The sequence below is a fragment of the Artemia sp. Qi Xiang Cuo genome, chromosome 2 (assembly GCF_049724085.1).
Source record: "Artemia sp. Qi Xiang Cuo chromosome 2, ASM4972408v1, whole genome shotgun sequence".
Classification (NCBI taxonomy): domain Eukaryota; kingdom Metazoa; phylum Arthropoda; class Branchiopoda; order Anostraca; family Artemiidae; genus Artemia; species Artemia sp. Qi Xiang Cuo.
Genome location: NC_142795.1, coordinates 65,764,295 through 65,783,563, shown reverse-complemented (window position 1 = coordinate 65,783,563; position 19,269 = coordinate 65,764,295). Strand labels below are relative to the sequence as shown.

At 34.7% G+C, this 19,269-nt stretch overlaps 1 protein-coding gene across 1 annotated transcript in view; it reads right to left on the bottom strand.

The window, feature by feature from the left end:
• Positions 1–19,062, bottom strand: part of Cdk8 (cyclin-dependent kinase 8) — a 42,051-nt gene extending 22,989 nt beyond the window's left edge. The window contains exons 1-2 of the mRNA XM_089108223.1: positions 18,921–19,062; positions 1,034–1,109 (exon numbers count right to left, since the gene is read on the bottom strand). Of these exons, the coding sequence (XP_088964349.1) occupies positions 1,034–1,109; positions 18,921–19,048 (204 nt within the window). The 5' untranslated portion in view covers positions 19,049–19,062. The remainder of the gene's footprint in view (positions 1–1,033; positions 1,110–18,920) is intronic.
• Between the last annotated feature and the right edge of the window lie 207 nt (positions 19,063–19,269).

Below are 19,269 nucleotides of genomic sequence, written 5' to 3'. Positions count from 1 at the left end.
CTGTGCAACTTTGGAATTAAAGGCAAAAAATTAACATGTTTTACAACAGTTTCGAGCTGCTTCGCCCCAATAATCGAAATTAGCACTATTGACTACCCTAAAAACCACCCTAAAACTAATTGCAAGAGATGTATACCACCCACCGACAGATATAAGCCCCTGGATCACAGTTTATAAATGGCTGAAGAGAACATGTAAAGCCTCATTGTGAGAATATAAGAAGCTTTGAATTTTCCGATATTCATAATTCCTTCCCCTGATTCACAATGTGGTTTAATCTTTATTCGTAACTTAATCTGGCTTTCCAGATTAATTTACGCTTTACAGCAGCGAAAAAGTTTTACAGTTTCTACCACATATATGTAATGTCTACTTTTCATAGATATGAACATACGCGGACACGAGACAAATTTAAAAATATTGTAAAAAATTATGTCCTTTCCTTATTTTGCCCCAAAAACAGGCTAGACTTAAGGGTACTTGAAATCAAAAGCGTGTGAATAACAAAATGTGGCTAAAAGTGGTGATTTCTTGAAAAACTAAAATGAACCTTTCTTTAAAAATAGAACCCTTAAAATTTATGTTTTCTTATCAAATTTAAACGATCTTTCACATTTTGGCAACATAGCCTACGTAAATATCAACCACGTTCTCTTTTCTTTTAACTTACAACACTGTTTTCTTAAATTTTCCAGTAGTTGGATTTTATTAAAAATGGAAATTAAAAATAGAAGCTCTTTCCCCTTTTGAGATTCTCCTTTTACTAAAACCATTTTGACTATTTTTCTACTATATTTTGCTCTTTTTTCTTCTTTTGCTATTAATAATGTAGTTTTTATCAGATCTTGGCAATCAAAAATTACAGTTCTTCCCCAATTGGATTCTTCTTTTACTTATAAATATACTTTTACCATATCTTGATAACCACAAATACTATACATTTAGTACAATAAAAGACATTAAATAAATCTTAAAAAACGAAGGAAAAATAAACTACCACCATATACTATACATAAACTTAAAAATAACTTACAGCAATTTCACGACAGGCAGACATTGATAGGCCAGTACCTTCTATTAGTTTGAGAGCATACTCTTTCTGATCGCCCCTAGAATACATTAGTATAATTGAAAGTATCAGCAGAAATCGTAACGAGTCTGATACTGCATAAGTAGCTACACTTTGACAAGAAATGGCTTTCTGTCTGACCCTCACTCTCTAAGCCTTAATCTGTTCATTTGGACTGAGCAATCACATGCAACTATGCATGCCTGAACATTAACTATGCAGCAAGCTGCAGTAGAACATAATCTATTGCTTATAAGGTTTTAAATTGTTGAATTAAATATTTCATCCATTCTTGATATTCTCCTTGTCCCTTAATTTTCAATATAAGATTCATTAAATTTAGTGATATCCACCAAAAACCACGAGCCTGAAAAATTCCCTGATTTTCAAAAAAGGGGAGTAACATACCACAAAAACAAGCAATCTTAATAAAAAATCGCACCATCAGATTCACCACAACAGAGAACCTCACTATAGAGGTTTCACACTCCCTTATGCAAAACTGTGGAATTTTGTATTTTTTTGCCAGAAGAAAGGTCACGGATGCGTTTTTATGTATTTTATTATTATTTTTCTTTCCCCTCAGAGGTGATCGTATCAAGCCAATGGTCCTAGAATACGGGGGTTGGCTAATCCGAATAGAAATTAAAAGTTCTAGTACCCTTTCTAAGGGACCAAACGATGGAGGGCTTCAAGAGATTGAAGTTTGAATATTGCTTCTTTTTCTTTTCTGTGGGAACCTTTGACCAGTCTTGGGGGAATCATCCCAATCCCAACATGTGTGCATATATAACAGAACATTATTACAAATACGGGTGTACTACGGAATTCAATTAGGTGAGTGGGAGGGAGGGGTCAAACACTATAAAATAGAAAAGCTTTTGCTTTGCTAATGAAATTAGCAAAGTAGCAGATTTTCTTCAGTAGACAAATTTAGGACACTTTAAAGCATTGGAGCCCTATGGGGGAAAGTCCTCTGTCTCCCCAACCCTATCCTTCATGATTGCACCCTTGGTTATGACCCATCCTGAGTATAGCCTAATTAAGCACATTTTTAGAATCAAAGGATAAATAGGATCATGGATAAAATTGCCAGGATCCGTAAAATGCAACCAGACAACACAGAAAATGAAAGGAAGCAGTTAGCTTGGACTTTTCCAAGTCAAAGAGCGGAATAGTCTTAATTAGTGATAAAAAAAAAAACACGAAATCGGTAGAGCAGAATAAAAAATTTGTCAACAAAATTGGAGGTGAAAAAAGATTGATTTTGTGAGGTGTTAGAGACAGCACTAATAAGATTGAAAAATAAAGGACTCATGTGCTGATAGTGTTGTGATTCCATGAAAAATGGTGGTTGTAAAGTTAGAGATAAATAACTGAAGATTACAAATACAATTTATCCAAAAGTGCTTATCCAGAGTGTCATTAAGAGTGAGAGCCATCACTTTGATTTCTGCAGGAAGCAAATTAATAAGCAAGATGCTGTTTACTAGACTAAGCATTAGTGTAGATAAAATTTAAGGAGAAGAACAGTGAATTTTCAGGGAGGGGGGGGAAGCATTGACCAAGCCCAATTCATCAATCATCAGACCCCTTTCTTCTTCAGTTTTATACACTTTGAACAGGCATTTGATTCAGAAGATAAAAAAGGTTTAGTTCGATCCTGTCCTAGTGTGGCATTCCCAGAAAAGTGCATTAACTGAATTAGTGCTATGTATGAGAATTAAATAAAAAAACAAGTTTTTTTTAACTGAAAGTAAGCAACGACGTTAACACTTAAAACGAACAGAAATTATTCCGTGTATGAAAGGGGCTGTCCCCTCCTCAACGCCTCCCTCTTTACGCTAAATTTTTTTATTTAAAAAAAAGCAGTGTTTTGAGAAAGTCAAACTTTAGCGTGAAGGGCGAGCCGTTAAGGAGGGGCCAGCCCCTTTCATATAGGGACTAATTTCTGTTCGTTTTAAGTTTTAAAGTCGTTCCTTACTTTCAATTAGAAAAACTTGTTTTTTTTTATTTAATTTTTGAATGTTTTTGAATTAATACTGGTTTTGATTTTGGCTCACCGTACATGAATAATTAAAACAAAATCTGCATATTAATTTTACTTTTATTTGGTTAAATGGCTTTCTTGAAACTTGTTTAATTTTATTTAAAAACGTTTTTATTAGTAATAAATATACGTAACTTACGAATTAACTTACGTAACGAACTTCTATATTCATATGTTTTTAATATGTATATTAGGGGGCTTACCCCTATTTCCATGCTATGCTCTTTAAGATAACGTTCAGATGTTAGTCTAATTCTTTAAAATCACACCACAGTCACGATTATCGACTATTATAATAAATAGCAGTGTTTAGCACACTAAAAAATCTCCTGCTTAAAGAGCAAAACACAAACATGGTGGTGAACCCAATGATACACTTAATACTTTCTGTTTGTTTTAAGCTTTAATGTTGCTCCTTACTTTCAGTTGAAAAACTTGTTTTTTTTTATATTTAATTTCTGATCTTTTTTAAAATAATGCTGGGGAATCCGGCGCCCCCTTCATAGCAATGTCCCTTCCCCCATGAAAACTTCCGTCACGGATATATCCTCCCACATAACCCCTAACCCCCCCCCCCACCACTACCAGAAAAAATCCCCCCTGAAAACGTCTGTATACTTCCCAATAATCAATACTATATGTTAACCTTGGGTAAAGTTCATAGCTTTCAGCCCTCCCCCCGGGGACTTCGGGGGATTAAGTCCTCCTAAAAGACATAATTATCATATTTTCGATCACGCTGAACAAAATGGCTATCTCAAAATTTTGATCGGCTGACTTTGGGAAAAAAATGAGTGGGGGAGGGGGCCTAGTTTCCCTCCATTTTGTTTGGTCACTTTAAAAGGACACTAGAACTTTTGATTTCTGTTCCAATGAGCCCTCCCACGATACTCTAGGATCACTGGGTTGATACAATCACCCCTGGAAAAAAATAATAATAAAAATAAACACTTATCTGTGATCTTTCTTAAGGTATATGATCTTTCATATCTGTGATCGATTTTCATCAAGGTTCTATAACATTTAGGGGTCTTTCTCCCTTTTTTCAAAAATCAGCCAAATTTTCTCAGGCGCGTAACTTTTGATGGTTAGGACTTAACTATGATGTAACTAATATATTCGAAATCAGCATTAAAATTTGATTCTTTTGATGTATCTATTGATATCAAAATCCCGTTTTTTAGAGTTTTGGTTACCATTGAGCCGGGTTGCTCCTTACTTACAGTTTGTTACCCAGAGCAGCTTCATATGGAAGGGGTGGTCACAGAAAGTTTGGAGGGTGTTCATTCAACTGGAAATTGAAGGTTCTAGTGAGCTTTTTGGGAGTCAAAAGTGACCACGAGGCAACCAGGCCCCTTCTTACTGTTAAAAAGGCCTCACCCCCCCCCCCAAGTCCCTGGGGCAAGGGCTGTAATTTATGTTTTACCTGTTGTTCACATAAAGGATTAGTTTGTGTAGGGAAGTGAGGCATGTTTAATCCTGGGTCTCCAAAAAAGCTTAGGACATTAAGGTTTAACATTCAGGAAGTTTTGAGCAGGAGGTTGAAAAAAATCACAACACACTAAGTGCATGCTGGTTGTCAATAGGGCGTATCAGTGATATCTTAGGAACAGTTGAGGGTGCTATGGAGAAACTTTCAGGGCATGTTGAAGGAATGTTGAAAATAAATTGGAAGGCAACCAGCCCTCTCGTCATTTTTAGATTCTCCCCCTTAACACTCATCAAAATTCAGAGATAGCCATTTTTCAGAATAGTCAAAAGGTCTAATAACTATATCTCCAGGGATGACATGGCCCCCCATAGCCTTCCGGGCAAGTGCAGCAAATTATGCAATTTGCCCACTGTTTACATTTAAAGCTTATCATTGGGAAAAGGGGGATTGCTCAATCCTACCTGGGTCTGAAAAGGCCAAGGGTGAAATTTCAGGGAATGTTGGCCTAGACCAAAAGACACTATGGGCATAAAGTTTATCAAAAGGGCATATCTAATATCTCAGGAATGGCCAAAAATATTAGGTTAAAACTTTCAGGGCATTTTAAAGAGGATGACAAAAAGTGATCATAGGGCATAATAAAACCTTTGATAGCCTTTAGCTGCCCCCTTCCAAACACATTCGATAAAAAATTTTGAGATAACTATTTTGTTCAAAATAGTCTGAAGGTCAGATAACAATGCCTTTGAGGATCTCACAACCCCCCCCCCCACAGCAGCTCGGGCAAGGACTGTAAGTTATGAAAAATTGTCCATTGTTTGTATATACAATTGTTTTTGTCTTTCAGGAAATGTTGAGGGGGTTGTTGAACAAAATCAAAACACACAAAGTAGGCTACATGTTGGTTGTCAAAATTATGTATCAGCTAAATCTAATGAACTTCTGAGGGTATTAAGTTGAAATATCCAGGGTATGCTGGAAGGTGATCAGAGGGAAACTAACCTCCTTCTTCTTTTTAGACCTCCCCCCCAAACATTGATCAGAATTTCTTTTCAGGGCAAGGGTTGTCAGTTATACCCTGGGGGCATATAAGTTTTTTTTTTTTTTTATAGAAAGCAATGTTGTAGAAACTTCAAAAAGGGCCCATTCAATTGGAAATTCAAAGGGCTAGTGCCCTTTTGAATAATCAACAGTGATTGGAGGAAAACTAGCCCCCCTCTCACACCCACCATTTCCCCAAACACGTCTAATAATTTTGAGATAGCCATTTTGTTCAATGTAGTTGAAAGTTCTGGAAATTAGATCTTTGAGGATGACACCCCCCCCCCATACCCCTCAGGGCAAAAGTTTTAAGTTATGCCTTGGGGGCATATAAGGTTTTTATAGATAGCGTTGTTGTAGAAACTTCAAAAAGGGCTCATTCAATTGGAATTGAAAGGGCTAGTGCCCTTTTTAATAGCAGAAAGTGATTGGAGGCCTACACACCCACCATTTTCCCCAAACATATCAAATCAAAATTTTGAGATAGCCATTTTTTTCAATGTAGTTGATAGTTCTGGAAATTATGTCTATCAGGATGACAACCCTCTCCCCCTCAGGGCAAGGGTTGTAAGTTATGGCCTGGGGACATCTAAGGTTTTTATAGAAAATGTTATTGTAGAAACTTCAAAAAGGGCTCATTCAATTGGAAATTGAAAGGGCTAGTGTCCTTTTTAATAGTCAAAAGTGATTGGAGGGCAACTAACCCTCCCCTCATGCTGACCATTTCCCAAAACACATCCAATCAAAATTTTGGGATAGCCATTTCGTTCAATGTAGTTTAAAATTCTGGAAATTATATCTTTGAGGATGACAACCCTCTCCCCCACACCCCCCGGGACAAGGGTAGTAAGTTATAGAAAATGTTATTGTAGAAACTTCATAAAGGGCTCATTCAACTGGAAATTGAAAGGGCTAGTGTCCTTTTTAATAGTCAAAAGTAATAAAAGGGCAACTAATCCACCTCTCAAGCCCACCATTTCCTCAAAAATACATCCAATCAAAATTTTGGGATAGCCATTTCATTCAATGTAGTTTAAAATTCTGGAAATTAGATCTTTGAGGATGACACCCCCCCCCACCACACAACCCTCAGGGTAAGGGTTGTAAATCATGCCCTGGGGGCATATATGGTTTTTATAGAATGCAGTGTTGTAGAAACTTCAAAAAAGACTCATTCAATTGGAAATTGAAAGGGCTAGTACCCTTATTAATAGTTGAAACTGATTGAAGGGCAACTAACTCCCTCTCACACCCACCAATTCCCCAAACACATTCAATCAAAATTTTGAGATAGCCATTTTGTTCAATGTAGTTGAAAGGTCTGGAAATTTTGTCTTTGAGGATGACAAACCCCCCACAGCCCTCAGGGCAAAGGTTGTAAGTGTTTTCGTAGAAACTTCAAAAAGGGCTCATTCAATTGGGAATTGAGAGGGCTAGTGCCCTTACTAATAGTCAAAAGCAATTGGAGAGTGAATGCCCCCCATGCCCATCATTTCCCCAAACACTTCCAATCAACATTTTTATATAGCCATTTTGTTGAACATATTTAAAGGGTCTAAAATTATGTCTTTGAGTGTGACAACCCTCCTGCCCACAGGGCTCAGTTTGTAAGTTATACCATGGGGGCATATAAGATTTTATAGAAAGTGTTGTTGCAAAAACTTCAAAAAAGGGCTCATTCAATTGGAAATTAAGAGGGCTATTGCTCTTTTTAATAGTCACAAGTAATGAGAGATAGAATCACCTCCCCCCAATGCCCATCATTTCCCCAAACATTTCCAATCAACATTTTCATGTGGCTATTTTGTTCAACATAGTTGAAAGGTCAGGAAATTATTTCTTTTAGAGTTGTGCTGTAAAAATTTCAAAAAGGGCTCATTTGATTATAAATTGAGAGGACTAGTGCCTTTTTTATCAGTCAAAAGTGATCAGAGGGCAAATGCCCCCCATGCCCATTGTTTCCCCAAACACTTTCAATCACAATTTTGAGATAGCCATTTTGTTCAACATGTTTGAAAGGTCTGGAAACTATGTCTTTCAGGATAACAAATCCCCACAGCCCTCAGGGCAAGGGTTGTAAGTTATGGCCTGGGGGCATATAAGTTTTTTTTATAGAAAGCATGGTCATATAAACTTCAGAGGGGGCTCATTGGATTGGTAAACATACGCTCTAGTGCTCTTTTTAAGAGTCAAAGTATTCAGAGGGCAGCGCCCCCCCCCCCACATACACATGTCATATTGTCCTGAAATGCATCTAATAGAAATTTTGAGATGGCTATTCAATTGAAAATAGTCTAAATATCATATAACAAGGCTTTTGGGGTTGAAACAAGCCCCAGAGATTAGGGGCAAGGATTGTAACTTAGGGGATATTTAAGGTTTTTATGGAAGGAATGGCTGTTCAACTTTAGAAGAGGTTCAGTTTTTTCCATGAAAAAGACTATGTCAATATAAAACCAACAGAAATTAATTAAAAAACTTTTTCCACAAAATAAGTTTTTTGAAAAAAGTAAAGAACTCTATTAAACCAAAAACAAACAAAAATAGAATCAAACAATCTACCAAGCATACAACTACCACAAATCAGTGTTAATAAATAAATGAAACCCCAAACAAACAGAAATTAAAATAAATAACAAGTCAAACTCAAAACAAGCAGAATTAATATGAGCAGGGTTTTAAACCTTTATCCTTTATAAAAGTCAAAATATAATTTGTACTTTACTGGAAAAATTGTTTTAAATGTTTTTTTTTATTTTTATAACTTTAAGACATAAAATCTACTTTAGTTACTTTTGGCTATCTTGGAAAGCAGTTGGGTTAGGAAAATGAAACTTTCAGGGATGGATGTACATGCTAAGGTTTGTCCCGGGAAGGTACTTTGAAGTACCTACCTCCACTCATCCCCCCCTCTATATAATGGTAAATTGCTGCACATTACTAGTTGTTTTAACTCATATTTCGTCCTATATTACTATCATAAATATAAATCACTGCTTACCTTACACAACTTCTGCTTTTAACCTTGTTCATTAAAATATATTCCAAAATCCTATTTAAATCCTAAGCCATTTAATTTTCAACCCATGCCAAATTTGTTTATGGTATATGAAACCAGGTTTGTTGTGATGTCACACTTGCCTTTTCAGAAACCCTTACCCTTAAGGGTAGCAGGCACATGCCAAACAACTCTGTTGATAAGACCATTTAAACTATATTAATTAGGGAAAGGATTTGACAAGAGAGAACAGTGAAAATAACCTGATCTTTTTTAGAGGACAAATTATGTTATGGGAAGATGTTTTTGAAATTTCCCTTCCATCCAAACTTAAAATTTTCTAAAATTCTACTCTAGAAGCTTTTAAAATATTTCTAAAGTACTAAAAGATAGAGTACAAAAAACATCAGAATCAACTTCAGAGGACACATTATATCATGGGAAGAGGTTTTTCAAATCACCCTTCCCCCCAAACTCAAAATTTTCTAAAATTCTACTTTAGAAGCTTTTAAAATATTTCTAAAGTACTAAAAGATACAGTGCTAAAAACATCAGAATCGACTTCAGAGGACACGTTATATCATGGAAAGATGTTTTTGAAATCCCCCTCCCCCCAAACTAAAAATTTTTCAAAATTCTACTTTAGAAGCTTTTAAAATATTTCTAAAGCTCTAATAGATAGAGAGCTAAAAACATCAGAATCGACTTCAGAGGACAAATAATGTTACGGGAAGATGTTTTTGAAATCCCCCTTCCCCCCAAACTCAAAATTTTCTAAAATTCTACTTTAGGAGTTTTTTAGATATTTCTAAAGCGCTAAGACATAGAGTGCTAAAAACATCAGAATCGACTTCAGAGGACACGTTATATCACAGGAAGAGGTTCTTAAAATCCCCCTTCCCCCAAATTCAAAATTTTACTTTCAAAGCTTTTTTACATATTTCTAAAGCGCTAAGACATAGAGCGCTACTAACATCAGAATTACTTTAGAGGATAAATTATGTTATGGGAAGACGTTTTTGAAATCCCCCGTCCCCCCAAACTCAAAAATTTCCAAAATTCTACTTCAGAAGCTTTTTTAAATATTTCTAAAGCGCTAAGATATAGAATGCTACAAACATCAGAATCAACTTTAGAGGACAATTCATGTCATGGGAAGAGGTTTTTAAAATCCCCCTTCCCCCAAACTCAAAATTTTCCAAAATTCTTCTTCAGATGCTTTTTTAAATATTTCTAAAGCGCTAAGACATAGAACGCTACAAATATCAGAATCAACTTCAGAGGACAAATTATGTTACGGGAAGATGTTTTTGGAATCCCCCTTCCCCCCAAACTCAAAATTTTCCAAAATTCTACTTCTAAATATTTCTAAAGCATTAATAGATAGAGTGCTAAAAACATCAGAATCGACTTCAGAGGACACGTTATATCACGGGAAGAGGTTTTTAAAATCCCCCTGCCCCCCCAACTCAAAATTTCCAAAATTTTACTTTAGAAGCTTTTTTAAATATTTCTAAAGCACTAATAGATAAGAGCGATACAAGGTTCAGAATAGACTTCAGAGGACACGTTATATCACAGGAAGAGGTTTTTAAAATCCCCCTTCCCCCCTAACTCAAAATTTTCCAAAATTTTATTTTAAAAGCTTTTTAAATATTTCTAAAGCACTAATAGATACAGTGCTAAAAACATCAGAATCGACTTCAGAGGACAAATTATGTTACAGGAAGATGTTTTTGGAATCCCCCTCCCCCCCCCAAACTCAAAATTTTCCAAAATTCTACTTCAGAAGCTTTTTTAAATATTTCTAAAGCACTAATAGATAGAGCGCTACAAGTTTCAGAATCGACTTCAGAGGACACGTTATATAACGGGAAGATGTTTTTAAAATCCCCCTTCCCCCCAAACACAAAATTTTCCAAAATTATAATTCAGAAGCTTTTAAAATATATATAATTCACTAAGTGATTGATTTCTAAACACAACAGAATCAACGTGAGAGAACACGCTAGCTTGCATATATTCTTAATGTATATCCCCATTCACTCCAAAATAAAAAATATCCAAAATTTTTCTTTCGGAACATATTAACTACGTTATATTGAAATAAGTGTTCGAGCACTAAAAGTTTTAGAATCGACTTCAGAGGACACGTTATATCTCGGGAAGAGGGTTTTAAAATCCCCCTTCCCCCCTAACTCAAAATTTTCCAAAATTCTACTTTAGAAGGTTTCAAAATATTTATAAATCACTAAGATACAGAGTGCTAAAACAACCAGGATCGCAGTCAGAGTACAAATTATTTTGTTGAAAGATGTTTTTGAAATCTTCCTTCCCCCCAACCTAAATATTTTACGAAATTTTTATTTAGAAGCTTTTCTAAGTATTTGTACATCACTAAGACACAAAATATGCAGAAATTCATTGAAAAAAACTACGTTTTTAATGTTACTACGTTTTACGTTAAACAGGCTGAGTCACAAGTTCGAACGATAAAACGGACAGGGATTAGGAGGTACAGTTGGGGGGCCTGCCGCCCCCCAAACTCCTGCTTTTGCAGCCTTTAGATAAAAAAACAAGTTTTTTAAACTGAAAGTAAGGAGCGACATTAAAAATTAAAACAAACAGAAATTATTCCGTATATGAAAGGGGCTATCCCCTCTTCAATGCCTCGCTCTTTAATCTAAAGTTTTTTATTTTTTAACAAAAAAAAAGTTGTGAGAAAGTCAAACGTTAGCGTAAAGAGCGAGGCGTTGAGGAGGGGAAAGACCCTTTCATATACGGAATAATTTCTGTTTGTTTCTAATGTCGCTCCTTACTTTCAGTTTAAAAAACTTTTTTTTGTTAAAGGCTACAAAAGCAGGGGTTTGGGGGGCGCCCGCCCCCCAACTGTACCTCCTAACCCCTGTATGTTTTAAGGTTCGAACTTCTGACTCAACCTATTTAGTGCCCGCCCTCCCCCTCCCCCTGCGATCAAATACCCTTGCAGCTAACCTTTCCACCCTCGAAAGAAAATTTTTATATAAGTTCCAGCATTTTCTACATATTTTGAATTGCGGATGTAAAAAAGAAAAGCAAAAATTTTCAACATTATTGGATTAAGCTATTTGAATATGTTTTATGTGGTTACCCAACTCAAAATGTTAAGGGGTTTCCAAAAAAAATAATCAAAACGAATATAGATTATTCGGTACTTGTGCATTATAAATAACCCACCGCTATAGACTTTACAAGGAAACCAGACAAACGGGTATTTGTTAGACAAATGGATCAAAAAGTGTTATTTCGTATTGCGTTTACAATATTTAAACTGTTGTTTTTTTGGGTTTAGGGAGGGAAAAAGTAACCTAGGTTAGATTACGTATTTAATATATGCTATAATTTACCCCCACCCCCTAATGAGCAAATATGTAGCCCAAATTTTTTTTTAAAATCGTATGTTCGTCCTTTTTTATTTTATTTCATTGGCAGCAACAAAACTTAAATTATTTCGTGTATAGTGGTGGGTTATTTATGATACACAAGTACCAATTATTCTCTAATTCATTATGTAATTCCGCCCCCTCTCTCCCCCTCAAGGGGGTCACGTCGAGAGCATCTCGCTGCTTAAATAACGAATAGTTATAAACTAACCACTTGGGAAAAAAACATTTCAATTGCTTTAATAACAAATGGGGTTAGATATCGAAAATTTAAGTATTTTCCGTTAAAACGTTTAAAAACTGAACTAGTAAATAATACCCATAAAAAACAAATTAGTTGGGGTTATAAAGCTCCGATATATGTTTCATGAAATGGTGCATTCTTGAGGAGATTGAATATTTTTTTTGAAATAGTGCTCTGCTAGATATCCTTCCATATGTTCTTCTCTTCTGCCATATGCTGATATATTTTCTTAAACTTTAAACCAGTGTCTTTCAATATTTTGTGTGAGCACCTGTTGCTGCGTCAGCGAAATTTATGCTGTGGTTGACGTGTAAATGCTGATAGCCCTGGCTAGCCAGGCAATTGTAGGCCCTCCAACAGTCACTGATAATTGTTGTCCCCTGCAAGATTTGGTTTTGGATAATTCCCAATAATTTGGCACTACTTCTATCTAACACATAAATCATGAATGAATTAACAGTTCCTCGCTCCATTCAACCAAACGCCAAACCATCCACAAGAATCCGACCACGATTAAATTTACGCTTCCCAAATTTGGCTTCATTTATCTCAACAATGACTCCGTCTCCTTCCACCGGAGCAGAGTTTGAATGATATCTTTTCAGACAAATCTCTCTTTAGAACTGCCTCCAATCAGAACTGTTTATTTTTACAACCAATAGCATTTTTGATCATAAAATTCTCCCTTGGAGGTAGTATTTAAAGCCAAATCATCAAAAAACAGAAATCCTCTAGCAGAGAAAGGTGTGAACCAGCCATCCATGCTTTGTCATAGACTGATTTTTAAAAATTACACTTTACCTGAGAATATTCTCGGCCACCTCGGATAGGTATAAGCCCATACTTCTGGCAACAAAATGAATTTCTATATTTTATACAAGTCTGGCCACAATTGCTGCTTTTCAACAACAAGCTATGGTTATAATACAACTCTAAGACTGCCTCAACAGTAGAAAATTGAATCATTTGGCTTGTTTAGTCCCAGATTGCAGAAATTTAACTTTGGCAGAAACCATAATGCTTTCGAGTCAGCACTGATGTTTGTTCAAAAAAAAAAAAAAACTTAAATGAAAGATTTAATTTACTTTATACAAGGATGTTCTTTTTTTTTTTTTTTTTTTTTATTTAAAAAAATTTAAATAAACCACGCTATTCTTATTTAATTTTTTAGTGGCCCTATTACCAATACTAAATTATTTTATTACTTCACACTGTCCAAATACTTTACCCCCCGGTTAAAATACCCCCCCCCCAGCGAACAAAAGTATAGACCTTTAAAAATTTGTTTGTTTTGGGCGAAGGGGGAGTTAAAAAAAATAGGTCCACACTATACTGTTTTCTATAACGGCGAGGAGTACGGTTTTATCACGAGATGTATTATCGATTCACAAATACTTGAAAAGATTGTAAAGTAGAATTTTGGAAAATTTTGAGTTTGGGGGAAGGGGGATTTTAAAAAACTCTTCCCGTGATATAACGTATCCTCTTAAGTCGATTCTGATGTTTTTAGCACTCCATCTATTAGTGCTTTAGAAATATTTAAAAAGCTTCTAAAGTATAATTTTGGAAATTTTTGAGTTTGGGGGGAAGGGGGATTTTAAAAACATCTTCCCGTGATATAAATTGTCCTCTGAAGTAGATTCTGATTGTTTTAGCTCTCTATATATTAGTGCTTTAGAAATATTTAAAAGGCTTTTAAAATAAAGTTTTGGAAAATTTTGAGTTAAGGGGGAAGGGGGATTTTAAAACCCTGTTCCCGTGATATAACGTGTCCTTTGAAGTCGATTCTGAAACTTGTAGCGCTCTATCTAGTAGTGCTTTAGAAATATTTAAAAAACCTTCTGAAGTAGAATTTTGGAAAATTTAGAGTTTGGGGGGAAGGGGGATTCCAAAAACATCTTCCCGTAAGAGAATTTGTCCTCTGAAGTCGATTCTGGTGATTTGAGTACTCTATCTATTAGTGCATTAGCAATAATTAAACAGTTTTTAAAATATTGTGTTGGAAAATTTTGAATGTGGGGGAACGGGGGATTTTCTAGAATTCTTCCTGTGATATAACGTTTACTCTGTCTTTAAAACTTTTACTATTAGCACTCTTATCTATTAGTGCTTTACAAATATTTAAAAAGCTTCTAAAGTAGAATTTTGGAAATTTTTGAGTTTGGGGTGAAGGGGGATTTTAAAAACATCTTCCCGTGATATAACATGTCCTCTGAAGTCGATTTTGATGTTTTTAGCACTCTATCTATTAATACTTTAGAAATATTTAAAAAGCTTCTAAAATATAATTTTGGAAAATTTTGTGTTTGGGGGGACGGGGGATTTTAAAAACATCTTCCCGTGAGATAAAGTGTCCTCTGAAGTAGATTCTGATGTTTTTAGCACTCTATCTATTAGTGCTTTAGAAATATTTAAAAAGCTTCTAAAGTATAATTTTGGAAAATTTTGAGTTTGGGGGGAAGGGGGATTTTAAAAACCTCTTCCCGTGATATAACGTGTCCTCTGAAGTCAATTCTGAAGGTTGTAGCGCTCTATCTAGTAGTGCTTTAGATATATTTAAAAAAGCTTCTGAAGTAGAATTTTGGAAAATTTAGAGTTTGGGGGGAAGGGGGATTCCAAAAACATCTTCCCGTAACATAATTTGTCCTCTGAAGTCAATTCTGATGTTTTTAGAACTCTATCTATTAGTGCTTTAGAAATATTTAAAAAGCTGTTAAAATAAAATTTTGGAAAATTTTGAGTTAGGGGGGAAGGGGGATTTTAAAACCCTCTTCCCGTGATATAACGTGTCCTCTGAAGTCGATTCTGAAACTTGTCGCGCTCTTATCTTGTATTTAATTTTAAATATTTAAAATATATTATTAATTTTAATTTTTTCAAATTTTGATTTTGGGTGGAAGGGGGGTTTTCAAACCATCTTCCTGTGATATAACGTGTCCTCTGAAGTTAATTCTAATGTTTTTAATACTCAATGTATTAATGCTTTAGAAATATTTAAAAAGCTTCTAAAGTAGAATTTTGGAAAATTTTGAGTTTGGGGGAAAGGGGGATTTTAAAAACCTATTCCCGTTAGATAACATGTCCTCTGAAGTCGATTCTCATGTTTGTAGCGCTCTATCTATTAGTGCTTTAGAAATATTTAAAAAGCTTATAAAATAAAGTTTAGGAAAATTCTGAGTTTGGGGGTAAGGGGGATTTTCAAGACCTCTTCCCGTCATATAACGTGTCCTCTGAAGTCGATTCTGAAAATTTTAGCGCTCTATCTATTAGTGCTTTAGAAATATTTAAAAAAGCTTCTAAAGTAAAATTTAGGAAATTTTTGAGTTTGGGGGGAAGGGGGGTTTTAATAACCTCTTCCCATTATATAATGTGTTCTCTGAAGTCACATCTGATGTTTTTAGCACTCTATCTATTAATGCTTTAGAAATATTTTAAAAGCTTCTAAAGTAGAATTTGGGAAAATTTTGAGTTTGGGGGAAAGGGGGATTTCAAAAACATCTTCCCGTAACATAATTTGCCCTCTGAAGTTGATTCTGATATTTGTAGCGTTCTATGTCTTAGCGCTTTAGAAATGTTTAAAAAAGTTTCTTAAGAATAATTTTGGAAAATTTTGAGTTTGGGGGGAAGGGGGATATCAAAAACATCTTCCCATTACATTAATTGTCCTCTAAAGTCAATTCTGATGTTTGTATCGCTCTATGTTTTAGCGCTTTAGAAATATTTAAAAAAAGCTTCTAAAGTAAAAATTTGGAAAATTTTGAGTTTGGGGGGAAGGGGGATTTCAAAAAAATCTTCCCATGATAAAATTTGTCCTCTAAAGATGATTCTGATGTTTGTAGCGCTCTATGTGTTAGCCCTTTAGAAATATGTAAAAAAGCTTCGAAAGTAAAATTTTGTAAAATTTTGAGTTTGGGGGAAGGGGGATTTTAAAAACCTCTTCCCGTGATATAACGTGTACTCTGAAGTCGATTCTGATGTTTTTAGCAATCGATTTCTTAGTACTTTATAAATATTAAAAAATCTCCTAAAGTATAATTATAGAAAATTTTGAGTTTGGGGGGAAGTGGAATTTCAAAAACATCTTCCCGTAACAAAATTTGGCCTCGGAAGTAGAGTCTAATTTTTTTAACACACTCTGTCTTAGTGCTTTAGAAATATTTTAAAAGCTTCTAAATTACAATTTTGAAAAATTTTGAGTTTGGGGGGAGGGGGGAGTTCAAAAACATCGTCCTGTGATATAATGTGTCCTCTGAAGTTGATTCTGATGTTTTTAGCACTGTATCTTTATGTACTTTAGAAATATTTTAAAAGCTTCTGAAGTAGAATTATAGAAAATTTGAGTTTGGGGGGAAGGGTGATTTCAAAAACCTCTTCCCATGATATAAGGTGTCCTCTGAAGTCGATTCTGATGTTTTTAGCACTCTATCTTTTAATACTTTGGAAATATTTTAAAAGCTTCTAAAGTAGAATTTTAGAAAATTTTAAGTTTGGGTAGAAGGGGAATTTCAAAAACATCTTTCCATGACATAATTTGTCCTTTAAAAAGGATTGGGTTATTTTTACTGGTGTCTCTTGTCAAATCCTTTCCCTAATTAATACAGTTTAAATGGTCTTATCAACAGAGTTGTTTGGCATGTGCCTGCTACCCTTAAGGGTAAGGGTTTCTGATAAGGCAAGTGTGACATCAAAACAAACCTGGTTTCATATACCAGAAAGAAATTTGGCATGGGTTGAAAATTAAATGGCTTAGATTTAAATAGGATTTTGGAATATATTTTAATGAACAAGGTTAAAAGCAGAATTTGTTTAATGTAAGCAGTGATTCATATTTATGATAGTAATATAGGATGAAATATGAGTTAAAAACAACTAGTAATGTGCAGTAATTTACCATTATATAGAGGGGGGGATGAGTGGAGGTGGGTACTTCAAAGGTACCTTCCCGGGACAAACCTTAGCATGCACATCCATCCCTGAAAGTTTCATTTTCCTAACCCAACCCCTTTCCAAGATAGCCAAAAGTAACTAAAGTAGAATTTTACCTTAAGCCCTTTTTGAGCTCTTGAAATGACCAAAATATTTATAGTTTTTGGTTATAAAAAAGGCTTAAAACATTGGTTTAATTTAATTGTAGCCTAAAGATGGAACACCATGTCATAGGATTGATACATGACCAAAAAGTCTATGTCAAGAAAACAACAAAACCAGTGATGAAGGCTGTTCCACTTTTCCATGGCTATACCTTCTTCTGTCAACTTTAATATTTTTGATATTTTGTCAAAAATGCATACTTGAACTTTTGGCATCAAGGAAGAAGAACACAGCATAATATTACAAAATTTATTTGTAGAAATTTTATTTATCCAACTTAATCATGGAAAATCAGTGCTTGTGGATTATTTAACATTAAAAATAATGGATTTATAATGAAACTGTACTTTTAAAACCAATGTTTTAAGCCTTTTTTATACCCAAAAACTAGAAATATTTTGGTCACTTTCAAGAGCCCAAAAAGGGCTTAAATTTGAATTTGTGACAGAAGCAATTATTATATTTGTAAAGAGCATAAAAAGGGCATTGAGTGGTATATTCTCTTTATTTGTAGGTCAATACTCTAACATGAACTGCAAAAAATTTACCAAATTGGGATTGAGAAAAGTTGTGAAGCTGAAAATAATTTTGTTGTAGGCCTATGCCATTTAAGCAGATGACCTATTTTGCAAGGTTTCACATTTATAGCTTACAGATTTTTAAAGGTCATCAAAGGTCAAAACCCTCTAGAGGGAGAAGGAGTGGAGGTAGGTACTTTGGTACTGTTCTATTAGCTACAAGATACACAAGATAGATGATAAAAGAAACTAGACAAACAGGTTCTTTCAACAGAGAATTGGATTGTAAACAGAGGTTTCTAACTGTGTTTACAATATTTAAACTTTAGTTTTTTGGGGTTCAGGGGAGAAAAAACGGTACCTAGGTTAAGTTATGTAGCCTATTTAATATATGCTATGCTTCCCCCCCCTAATGTGCAAATAGGCCTATAAAGCTAAGATTTGTTTCTAAACTAATATATTTTCATCATATTTTGTTTTATTTCATTAGCATTAACCAAACATAACTTCTTACATGTCTTTTAGCTAATAGAACAGCACCAGTACTTCAAAATACCTTCCTAGGAAATACTTCCGTCAATATATACCAAATCATATTATTGAGTTAGGACTAGGCCTAAAGTGAATACACCATTTGATGCCTTTTTTATGCTGATTACGAATATAATAAGCATTTCTATCGGAAATTAATTTCAGCCCCCCCCCCCGATATAGGCTATACCTTACCTAACCCAACCTAACCCTAAATAGGGGGGGGGGGGCTGAAATAAATTTCCGATAGAAATGCTTATTATATTTTTAATCAGCATAAAAAAAGGCATCGAATGGTGTATTCACTTTATTCCTAACTCAATAATATGATTTGGTATATATTGACCAATACTTTAGCCTATAGACTCATACCTGAAAGTTTCATTTCCTAATCTAACCCCTTTCCAAGATAGAAAAAAGTAGAATTTTACCAAAACAATTTCTAGGAGATATTATAGCATACCCCCTCCCCCAATTTTAGTCTAACTCCAAAATTAGCCTAGGCTTCAAAACAAATCACTCACTCGTTCTTGCTTTTAGCCTTATAAACGTGACCGTATGTTCCTCTCCCTACTTTGCATCCTTCATATTCAAATAAGTCTTCCACTTTGAGACGCTCTCCAGCAAGTTTGACTTTAAAATCATAGTCCATCCCGAAAACACATTGACCACATTTAAACAGCCTAGATGAAATATAACCAGCATTGCCAGATATTGCACTGAAAAGGTAAAACGACGCTTTGAAACATAAGCCACGCAATGTTTTGCCTAAACTAAAACACGCATTTTATCTTGTGCCCTTTTTTGCATTGGTTTGGATCATCTCTCAATTAATTTAGGTTTTAGTGTGGCATTTAGTAATGGTATTTTCAA